Source organism: Lissotriton helveticus, chromosome 12, assembly GCF_964261635.1.
Source record: "Lissotriton helveticus chromosome 12, aLisHel1.1, whole genome shotgun sequence".
Lineage (NCBI taxonomy): Eukaryota > Metazoa > Chordata > Amphibia > Caudata > Salamandridae > Lissotriton > Lissotriton helveticus.
This window is the reverse complement of record NC_136073.1, coordinates 562,173,152-562,185,300: the sequence shown is the minus strand read 5'-3', so window position 1 is coordinate 562,185,300 and position 12,149 is coordinate 562,173,152. Positions and strand designations below refer to the sequence as shown.

General features: G+C 41.8%; 1 protein-coding gene across 1 annotated transcript in view; it reads left to right on the top strand.

The window, feature by feature from the left end:
- LOC144799179 (cytochrome P450 2J2-like) overlaps positions 1-4,431 on the top strand; it is a 488,767-nt gene extending 484,336 nt beyond the window's left edge. Inside the window, exon 9 of the mRNA XM_078670429.1 lies at positions 1,349-4,431. Coding sequence (XP_078526555.1) covers positions 1,349-1,536 — 188 coding nt within the window. The 3' untranslated portion in view covers positions 1,537-4,431. The remainder of the gene's footprint in view (positions 1-1,348) is intronic.
- Positions 4,432-12,149: the final 7,718 nt, after the last annotated feature.

The window sequence follows — 12,149 nt, the reverse complement described above, 5'->3', positions numbered from 1 at the left end:
GAATTTAACAATAGCCAGATAAGTAAGCTTTCATGCAAAGGCTCAGATTGTCATGTAAAGCGCTTAAATGCCCTTGGACCAAATTCACGCAATATCAAACTGCCTCCTTACATAAGAGACATGGCAAGCATCAGCATGTGCATAGCTTGCAGAGGCCTAATTTTTGGGAAGTTTGATATTGCGCCAATTTGGGCCATGAGCATTTAAGCGCTTTACATGACAATCAGAACATTTGCTTTAAAGCTTACATGTTATTTAAGGCCCCTGGGAGTTGTCCAGAATCACAGGATGAGGAGCCCACGTCGGTATTCAAACCTGATTCTTCAGTTCCACCCTCGGCACCTCTGACCATATCCTCATTCTTGTTGCGATTCCAGTGAGAACCAGAGGCGCAGCTAGAGTCAAATTTCGGGGAGGGGGGGGGGGGGACTAATTCTTCCAGCAATAGACAAAGTGGAGATGCAGGGCCTCTAAGAAGGAGTGAAAAACAACAAAGCCTCATTAAAAAGCAAACGGTCTTTTAAAGACCTGTGAAGTACTAGGGTGCAGCTGTGTGTGTGCCCGGGAAGCTGTCTCATCCCTGGCTGCCACACACAACGGGGGGGTCTGAAGTCCTTTGATTCCAATGGGCCTGATGAGAACCTAACACTGCATGAGGTACCCAGCGCAGAAATACACAAACTGTTGCCAGCCAGAGCAGCACATAAACACGCACCATCTGAAAGGGTAATTTTCTGTTTTTGCGTTGCATGTACCCATACTTCAGGGCCTGAGCCTTGCTGCTTCTGGGAGTACAGGTACTCTCCTTGCCCGAAAATAAGTTCTGGTACTCAGGGGGAGAAATCTGAGAAGTGCCGATACTCAGTACCGGTGAGTACCCGCCCATTTAAAGCACTGTCCCCGGGGTAAAGTGACAGGGGCACCAGGGGAGGCCCTGGGCTTTCTAAACACAGCTCCATGGTCTCCAGCCCACCGTAGAAATGCCTGTCCGGCCATGGCTAATGGCATTGCCTTCACTACCATGCATTGACATCGCACAATCTTTGACATGAAAAAGGCATCACAGTAAATCAGACCCAGATGGCATCATGAGATGCTATCTTTCTCTTTTCCTCTCGCTTCTATTATGCTTCCAGTTCCTCTTTTCCACTAATTCCTTCCCTCCGCACAGTCTTGCACTTTGCTCTGAGTAGATCTCTCACTCACACCCTTTCTCTTGTTACCCTCTCTTACTTTTATTTCCTCTGCCATTCCTTCTCCACTCCTACCTCCCTCTAGCTCTGAATTTTGAGTAATTTAATTGGATCATAAATAACATCAGAATGTGTTATTCTTCTCTTCTCTCAAGGTCCAAGGATATGCCTGGGGGAGAACCTCGCCCGCATGGAGCTGTTTCTCTTCTTCACAGCAATGCTGAGGAGTTTCCATGTTAGTTTGCCCGATGACTCGTCAGTGCCAGACTTTACTCGCATTTTTGGAATAACACAAAGCCCAACTCCCTTCAAAATGAGGTTGAAGAGCCGCCTGCAAAATTAAAGTGATCCATGGACTGGAGCTGTATCGATACAGCAAGGATGATCCACCTTGAAAGCTAACTTGCTCCAAAGCTTACGATTTGTGCAGAATAAATTCAAGTATTTTTCTGCCTTTATTCACTTTTGTTTGATGACTTTTGTGATTTTGTTGCATTTTTAGGTCTGGCATTAACCAAGACCTTTTAATTTTTCTACTCTTATATGTATAAAGTACCTATATAAAGGATCTTTCAGCCACTTCTCTTCATCCATTGGTCTGTTCTTGTGATATTCACATTTTGCTTCTGCCAACTACAGCATTCAGGATGGGGCAGTGGGTCAGCCTACATCAGCCACTGGCTAGCTTCACTTTTAGTGCCTGCATTTAGCCCTTTCACAAGGAGCACCTCCTTACTCAAGGTAGTTCCCTTCCGTGCCAGTGTTTTTGTTTTATTATTACTTTAGTGTTGAATTTGCTTGTAGAACCAGATGTGGTAGCAATACCTTCCTACCAGATGGGAGCACCGGGCACGTTCTAGCTTTACACTGTTGTAAATTTATTTTGTAGTGGCCTTTTTCTGATTGTCTCTTTCTCATACCATGCCAGCAACTCACACGTGCTCTGAATATAAGCTCATGAGGGTGCTCTGTCTTTGCACCCCACTGTCTGTCTGCCTTCCTGCCTTTACACAGAGAGTACATCAACACCAAAGTAGTTAGCTTCAGTAACAGTGCATACTATGGCAATATGTGCTTTTTGAGACCAAAACAACATTTGTGCCTTTAGCCAATGGTCTAATTTAGATTTATGAGGGTCCGGCCGCTTCCCAAACAATAAAGTTTTGCTATACAATGGCAAAACAAAGCAAGAATTGCCAATATGCTGACTGCCAGTGACAGGTCTGTTGGCTTTGCTAATGCTTATTTCGACTGTGTTGGTCTTACATTTTTCATTCTGTTTTGTGTTTCTTACAGCTCATGATATTTTACAATACAGTTGAGACTAGCCATTAATGTTGTTACACCACACGTTTGCATTAGGTCAAAATTAAACACATTGAATGTGCACCATTTTTGGTGCTATCTTAATAAAGATTAGAGATTACAGATTTTGCACTGCTGTTTTTTCAAGTGATGTAAGTTAGGCTATTGAGCCAAATGCATTTGCTTTATACAGAATATGTATCAGTGAGCTAAACAGCCTTGCTACTACTACCATCTATCTTCCTAACAACAAAATATTGAGTATTATTGTTTTTTAACATTTACAGAGGAGAGTGTTGTGCCTAATTTTGGCTTCTGGTGGGTTATCAACTTTGTGAATAATGATATAGGCTCTGTTGTACCCAATATTCGTAGTTGGAAATTAGAACAAAGACTTTAACAATATTTAGTCATATCATATGTTGCTTAACGCCCATCAACCATTTTACTTCTGAGAAGATGACAAGATTCAGTTGCTGTGAAAAATATATTCTTTATTCTAGTAGTAATTACATTACTGTATTCCACTTATTGTGTAGAATGCATGAGCTGTTTGTCATAAAATGACAACTGACATGTGTTTCACCCCCTGGTGAGCTTGGGGCTTTCTCAAGGATGTGAATACAGCTTAAGATATAAAAGATATTCAGTATCTACAAAAGTAACAAATGTATTCCATGAGCACGTGTGAGTGAAGGGCACAGCAGCCCTATTAAACATTAGGGCGGCTGCACACAATTAAACATTGCTGGAACAACTGCTTGAAAGGTGCATAATGGTGTTGTGCACTGAAAAAAACAAGTCAGTAAACCAGCATACAAGAAAGGCAAAATCAGTGTTATAAGATAAAGCTAAGGCTGTAATAAGAATGTGGATTATGTGGAAAAATAGTTCTCAATGTAGCTCAGAGTTCTGGGTCTGTTCTCAGTAGTCGTGGTGGTCTATGTAATTTGTTGTAAAGAAACGCAAGCCAGTGCGCACATTTCCTTGCAAGACATGAATGGTCTCCTATTTGAAACCACCAGGACAATACTGTAGGTACACTTTGATGTTTGTAACACCTCTCTGTCCAAATATATACATTTGTAAGGTGAAGGACATATAGTAAGCCCTTATCTATTTACTAGTTTGTCCCATATTTCGATCTAGGTTTTTATTACTTAGGATATATATACATTCTTGGATCAGAACTCTTTATGTAGCCAGGGGCTGTCTGACAGTAAGCGCCCAGTCAATGCCTTCTCCATGTGGAGCCATTTTCTCAAATTCTCCCACCAACCATTCAAACATTCAAAAATTATTTGTAAATGGGCTGCACAGTAATATTTCTGGAGGTTTGGGCATGCTAGGCTGTCTTTCTCTCCCAGGGCCAGCACTTCTTTCTTAGGTAACCTAGCCCGAGCATCTGCCCTAACAAAGGGTAATATCAGCTTTTGGATGGACTTTAATTAAGTCAATTGGTCAAAAGTTAGTAGCATGTGAAAGAGATAAAGTAGTCGAGGTAGTATGTTCAACTTGATTACATAATATGTTCTAACCATAAAATGTATAATTTACACGATTTAGCCAAGTCTGCTATTATCGACATTTTGAAAGGGTGGGTTTCGCCCTGTCTCCTAGCAAATTTGGGAATTATGTCCTAAGTGTTTAATTGATGTGAAATTGTATCGACTTTACACGTGAGACCATTTGCTGAACAGAAGTTCTGTATGCGATTTTGTAGGTGAAGGTACTTTAACATGCACATGTGTACAATTATAGATTATATGATGATTCAGCCTTAAATGTTGACTGGAGTTCTCCGGGCATCCCACCCAAGTCATTCAAGTTAGTGTTTTTGTATCATCAATATACCTAAAATAAACTGCTGTAATGTGGAAATTACCAATGCTTTGTTGCGGAAAATCAATAAAAATCATTATTTTTAAAAAAGTATTTAATTGATGTGTGGGCCCATTTCTCTGACATTGTCCTTTTAGCTTTCACACCATCTCTGGGGGGAGATTAATATTGAGGATCTCTAACTTGCCTTTATTTATTTTGAAGCCAGAGAACATTACAAAGTTTTTCAAGATCCATTAGTGTCTGTAGGGTGATTTTTGGCTCAGTGATTGTAAGGAGAGCGTTGTGAGAAAATATTATGCTCTGCGCCACCGAATGTTACTCTCTTTACCAAAGCCTGCATATTTATCTAAGAAGCTACGGTCTCGATTGCCAGGGTACCTAAGATGGGAGACAAGGGACAGTCTGTCTTGTGCCTCTCTGGTGGCAGGACTTAATGCTAATTCCATTCACTCTGAACCAGGATACAGTGGATCAGCAATTGGACAAGGTCAATCCATTCATTTTGGGTCTGCGTCTATTTTACAGTGGATTGCATCCAGGTAATCCCAGGTCACTCTATCAAACGTTTTTCAGCATCCAGCAATACTAGAATGGCTGGGATTCAATTCTGTTTTCTCTTTGCAATCAAATGTGCAACCATGTGAATACTGTACAAGCCCTGACTACCCTGAACCCCGCCCACCTGGTCAGTCTCGACCAATGGAGACAACATTTTATCTAATCTATTAGTATGAACTCTAGTAATATGTTAGTTTGGTGTTCAAGAGTGCTATAGGTCATTAAGAGTTAGACCCCTCCAGCTCCTTCCCAGGTTTTGGAATAAGCATGATGTCAGCTTCACTCATTGGTATAAATCCAGAACACTTGCGGAAAGAGTTAAATCACTGTGGGTTGAATAATAGACCCATATATTCCCTATTAAATACCACTGGGAATCCTTTGGGGCCTGGTGTCTTGTTTAAGTTCTTTGCTGTGATGGTAAGGAGGACCTCCTGAGCTTCAATACATGCATTTGATTTCCACCCTCCATTGTAGGCAAATAGTTATGCCCATTACACCCCAAAGATTATGTTTTATGTCTTATTTATTTCCAGTGTCCGCTGTGTAGATATTTTTACACAAAGAAAAGACGAAATAACCTTAACATTTTGAAGTTACCAGAATGAAAAGAGGGGTCAGATATAAAGAACTATGTAGTGCAACTGCTTAAGACTGAGTTACAGATAGAGGAAACGGAAGAGGTACTGTTGCGTGATATTCAGAGGATTCATCGAGATCCTTTCCGGTTGAACCCAAACCGCTCCAAACCTAGAAAGATACTTGTTAACTTCTTGACTTATAATTTGAAAGAAAAGATTTTGGCATCTGCTCTTAAGAGGAAGAGTATAATGGTGGATGGAATTGCAGTACATATAAGGTCAGATTTATCACCCGCTACAGCAAGCAGACAATGGGAGTTAGGGAAACGTATGGAGCTGCTTAGAGCATTGGGGGCTACTGTCCAATTAACATTTCCAGCTTTTCTAAAGATAATGTGGCGGAATAAAATGTATACGTTTCGGGGAGTTGAAGAGGTGGATGCCTTTTTGGAACAATGTCAAGGGGAGTAGCAAGTAAGCAAGGTGAAGGTGAGCAGGTTAAGGAAGGTCAGATTACTGCCTGGCACTGATATTGGTGGATAATGAGATATAGGTAAAATGTGGTGCACCGCCACTAGGGACATCCACAAGGCCAAGGCCATGGGTGTTTTGGTTGGGTTTTTCAGGGTTGGGGGAGAGGGGGGGAGAGGGGTGTGGGGTAGGCAGGGGGGAACGGAGAGGGGAAGGAGAGTGGGAGAAAAGAAAAATATCCTCAGGAGCATCCTTGCCACCAAAAAGTGAGAGAAATTGGTAAGTTGTTATGAGTGGGGTTAACTCTATCGAACTAAGGTTCCTTACATGGAATGTTAATGGTTTAAGAGTGAAGTCCAGGAGACAGCTGATATTGAAGTATTTAGAGGATTCCCTTGCGCATGTGATCATCTTACAGGAGACGCACTTGTCTGAAAAAGAAAGCAAGGAGATTTTTTCTGCGCAACGTTGGATTGCTAGTGCTTTTTTTACACCCCAAGAAATAGTTACAAAGGGAGTAGCAATTTTGATTAGGAAAGGGGTTAACATTGTTACGGAAGATAAGATAGCAGATAAAAGAGGCAGGTGGGCGATCGTGAAATTAAGAGTGGCAGGGGAAGTGTTGGTAGTCGCTGGATATTATGAGCCAAACTTAGACGATGAAACCCCTTTAGATGAGCTGGCTGGGGAATTATTAGACTTTTCAGGCAAAATAATTATGGCTGGAGATTTTAATGCGGTTTTGGATTGTAAGTTAGACAGGTTGGGAAATAGTAGAGCTGTGGTAAATGGAAAGATGTCGTCTAGAATAAAGTTGATTATGGCGCAACAAGGCTTATGTGATATCTGGAGAATAAAAGCAGGTCAGCAGTTAGGATTTACTTTCTATAATACAAAATATAATCATAGGTCTCGTATAGACTACTTTCTGATTGATGTGAGGTTGAAGGATTGGGTTACGAAGGTGGAACATTTAGGGGCCCATATTTCAGACCCTTCAGCTGTGGGGATGAATTTAGAGTTAGGGGCGGAGGGTTTGATTTCAACCTGGAGACTAGATCGTACAATCCTCTTAGATAGGGACTATTTAGAAGTTCTCAGAGATGAGATACAAGTATTTTAGATAAAAATGAAGGATCAGCTGAATTAGAAGTTGTATGGGACACTTGTAAAGCGTTTTTGAGAGGGAGACTGGGAGCTCAGGGCGCTAAGAAGATAAGATTGTATTACAGGAAGGTGTTGGATTTAGAGAAGGAAATCCGTTCATGTGAAGTTATTGGAGCAAGCTTAGGGGGCCATACAATGAACGAGGAGGCAAAAAATAAGCTGTTTGAATTAAAGCTAGAGTTAACAACAGTACTGTCACAAAGAGTTAAGGAAAAATGGGAAGCTAGTCAGTTGGCCCACTTTTCTTACGGGGAAGGGTGTGGCAAACTGTTAGCATGGAAAGCTAAAAAAGATCTGGTAAGGAATCAAATAAAGGAAATTAAAAAGATAGACTCAGGAGCTGTTATAACGGACAGCAAAGGTATTGCAGAAGCTTTTCATGAGTTTTTTGTAGGAGTATATAGGGATGATCTGTGCCCAAGATAATCCGAGATGGAGGGGTGGCTACAGCATATGGAACCTCTCTCTGGCGACCTGGTGGGGGTGTTAAATAGAGAAATATCTCGAGCAGAGGTGGCCAGGGTTATTAAAGACAGTAAAAGGGGGAAGGCACCAGGGCCGGACGGTCTTCCGGCCGAAGTATACAAAGTGTTGGTAGATGTGTTTGCTCCTACACTGTGTCAATTGTTTAATCAGGTCTTTAATGGTAGAGCAGCCATACCAAGGTCCTGGAATGAGGCAACAATCTCTCTGATACCTAAACCAGGAAAGTCACCCAGGTGTATGGATTCGTACAGACCTATATCACTTCTAAATTGTGATTATACGTTTTTTTCAAAAGTTTTGGCAGGTAGATTGAGCAGGGTTATCCCCAAGTTGATACATGAAGATCAAAAAGGCTTTATTAAGGGGCAGTATTTGAAAGAACTAACTTTTACTCTCATCGGAATTGGCTTCTGCTCATAAACTCCCTTTGGAGGTGATTGCTTTGGACGCCGCCAAGGCTTTTGATCGGGTTAATTTGGTTTTTTTAAAAGCACTTTTGCAACATCTTAAGTTGGGAAAGAATTTTACTGAGTGCCTCCTTTCTTTGTACTGTTCCCCGACATCACGTGTTTTGGTCAATGGCATACTAACCCAATCCGTTAAAATAATACGTGGGACAAGACAAGGGTGTCCCCTGTCGCCCTTGTTATTCAATTTATACATAGAACTACTAGCTTGTAGAATTAGGAGTTCTGAGAGGATACCCCCCTTTGTGGTTGGCGATTGGTCGAAAAAAATGGGCCTATATGCAGATGATATTATCATTTACTCTTCTAATCTGCGTCAGTCTTTGGAGGACCTAGTAAAAATAACTAAGGAATTTGGAGCTTTTTCAGGCTACGAGATAAATCAGGACAAAACTGAGATTATGGCTTGGAATCTAAATACAGAAAGGCTAGTTAGCAAGCCAGAAATGAGATACTTGGGGGTTTGGATTACCCACAGCATTGGGGGCCTTGCTAAAGTAAACTTTTTTAAGATAAAGAAAGAAGTTTCGGCCACTCTTAAGGGATGGATGAATTTACAATTGTCGCTATATGGCCGGACCAATCTAGTGAAGATGGTGATCTTGCCGAAGGTTACGTTTTTGTTTGAGACTATCCCCCTTGGGTTCAGAAAGGAATGGCGGCCAAATTGCAGAGTGAGATAGTTTCATATATTTAGGCATCAAAGGGGTCACGCCTCGCCTGGAAAAAACTAAGGAGGAGATTTAGTAAAGGAGGTTTGGCGGCCCCCGACCTGCAAATGTATGTGTGGGCTTTTTGCTTAAAAAACTGTAGGATGCTGTTGGGTACCCTGAATACATCAACGATCGGAGGAATATTTAGTGTGATGTTGAAAAGTTGCGACTATAAAGATTTTGTTTTTTTGTATAAGTTTTCAGACCCTACGTTTTTCAAGAAGGTCAGGCTTAAGGTCCTTCGGGATCTGGTGGAGATTTGGTATAAGATAAGGAGGTTATTAAAGTTACCGTATTTTAGTTATATGGCTCCTCTATGGGATTCTCCTGGATCTCCGTCTTGGACAAAGGATGCTTTGGCACTCCTGCTAAAGAGAGCAGGTTTACTTCAGCGATGGGAGGATTTGTTCCAGGAGGGCAAGTTGGTTACTTGGGGTCAATGTCAGCAAATGTGGGGACAAGTTTATTCAAGATACAAATATCTGCAGATTCAGAGCTGGGCAAATGATCCAGAAAGTATCATTGGGACACAAAATGACTTTGAGGTAAAGCTTGGAACAGAGGGGGTCTTCAAGAAGGAGGTGGCCATGTGGTATTGGATGATAATGGACATGGAAGATTGCCCTTTCTTGCTTCCGGAGGTTCTGTGGAAAGAATGCTTGCCGAAGATCGCAACGGAGAACCAAAGGCAAGTAACAATGGCCATGCTTTACAGTATTGTTAAACCTGCAAACTTAAGGCGAAACCTTTTGTTTACGATCCACAGGGCGTACTGGTCTCCTCGCAGACTGTCGAAATTTAAAGCTGGTGGCGTAGTGGAGTGTCCGAAATGCAAGACCCCCAATGTGGACGACTTACATATGTTTGTGTTTTGCCCGAATATAAGACAATTCTGGCAGGATGTAAGTAATTGCTTGCTCAAATTCTGAATCTGCAGATTGAGGTAAGCCCGAGATATGATTTAAAGAAAAAAAGCATGAATGACAATGTGAAACTTATTTTTTATGCTATTTTATTTGCTCGTAGAGAGATATGTAAGCAGTGGGTCTCTCCGCTTACCCGTAAAATAATTGATTGGATTTTGGCTATGAGATATACAGCCAAGCTTGATATTTTAGATCACACTAAGAAAAAACGTTGGTTTTGGGTACCCTTTCTTTTATGTTTTGGGTAAGATAGACCAGGGGAGGATGAGATATAATGTAAATAATGATGTTGTCCGATGATTAAGCCTCTGCATATCTCGCTGGTAGTCACAATGTGTTATCCCAGGTCGCAAATAATGGAGGAGGTGGACACACCGGTTTAGTGAGTTGGCTTGGAATGGTGGGCTATCTCGGTGGCCAGACTCAAGAACAGGTGAGGTTTATGCCTCTTCCTCTAACCAGCTTATGAGATAAAAAAAAGCCCAGTGGTGGAATAGTTAGTAGAAACGGGTGGCGAGTCAGCGAATGAGGACAAAAAAAAAAGAAAAGATTGTTGTTGTGCCTCTCCCATCTGCCACTTGATTACCTTCAAGTAAATGTAACTTTGCTATCTGTGCGCTCTACCCTTTGTGCTCCAAGTCGTAATGCTAGCAGTTTGTCTGCCTCATTGCCTTTCTTGTAGAAAATGTGTTTTAGACAAAGGAGAGGATATTCTGTTGCAGTCATTCTCAGTACTTGGAGTTGGCCTATAAGCATAGCTATCTCCTTAGCTTGTTTATGAGAAGATGTTTTCTTAGATCGGTATTCCACTTCTAGTTCTCAGGGTTGCATAGCCTCAGCCAAGCTTTCCTCCTTATGAGTTCTAGTGGTCTTGATGAAGCTCTTCTATGCTTACACGATCCCTGAGTAACCTTGCATGCATCCTCCATTTCCTGAGCACTCAATGGATCCCCACCTCAACTCCTATTCAACTTTTGAGTGATCGAGAACTGTCCATCCAACCATTTCTTATGTAACCTTCCAAGAGTTTCCTCAAGACGAAAATGTAATCTATTCCACTTTATCCTTTGTGGACTGAGTCTGTCAGTCCTTAGTCAGAGATCAGGTGTCTTCGATGTTTAAACATAGCTCTAATATGTTGTGAAGCTTGGGCAGATATGTGTATGTCTTGTTCGCATGCTATGTGCGGATACTCCATTAAGAGGCAATCACTCGGCTGGTCAACATGACCCTTGATTAAATTTGGTCAGAATGTCTTTGTGGTGTGAGTTAGGGGCACACATGTTAATGAACATGTGATCTTCACCCTGAACATCCATATTCAGCTCAATGTACCTCCCTTGCAGATCTATTACTAGTCTAGTAGGGATAGGTAGGGATAGCCCCCAGGTTGCACCTAGGCAGCATAGCTAGCCGTTTTGTTTTTCACCACTACCCAACAACATTGTATGTGGCACTGCGTGTGCTTCTTTCAGAAATGACTACCTTGCCAAAAACAAATCCTGGGTCTTCCTGGTTTAGGTATCTTTATCCTATGCCTCTTTTATTATGGGAATTAAGGCCTCTATCATTCAATGATAGGAGTTTGAATGATCAATTGTCATCAGCCTGTTTCCTGGTCTGCATCTTGCTATTCTACTGCAGGGTATGAAGAACCTGGGGACCCTAAAAACTAAGTCCCCAGCTGCCTTAACTGAACCAAAACAAATCCAACTGGGGACATCATGTCCGGATTGCCTCCAAGGACCAGACTTTGAGTAGCAGTCCGTTAGACCATGGGAAGATCCACTGGTCCTCCTGTGGATTGTTTTTACTTGCCATCCCTAGCTTCCAAAACGACGCACCTGATCACCAAAGATAATCTTCATCAGATTCTCTTACTCCACTCATGTGTAAGGTCCTGATTAAGAAGTCTCACTGTATACTATCCTACTGATGGTATTCGCCCATACTGTTCATGTTTTCATAACTGATGCCTTTTTCATTATGCTTCCTGGTTTCTCTTCTGAGACAATGAGGTCATGTCATTCAAAGCATTGCAACTGGACACTGCTGCGATGGCAAGGGATCCTTCATGTCAAAGGTTTCACTCTCTCCCTCCTGAAGGTGGCATAGCCTTTTCCTCTTTGTTTTCCAAATCTTTTTATTTAAACTGCAGAGTATCCAGGAACAGGCATTCATACCACAGCTGCCTCCAGCCCTTCTCTTAAGTCACCTCTCTAAGTCTCTTCTGTGTTGAAAAGTAGCTGTGGCCATTTCATGAAATAGTGAAACTCCACTCATCCTAAACTGGTGGGTCCTTTGAGCTTGCCCCTGGGCCATGATTCTTTCTCTGAATTTGTAACTTGTCAGCATGGCCACTATATCTCTGGGACAGCTGGTGTTGCTTTCTGGCTTTCTTCCTACTTTATGAGGTCTTTCTGTGGTGATTTCACTG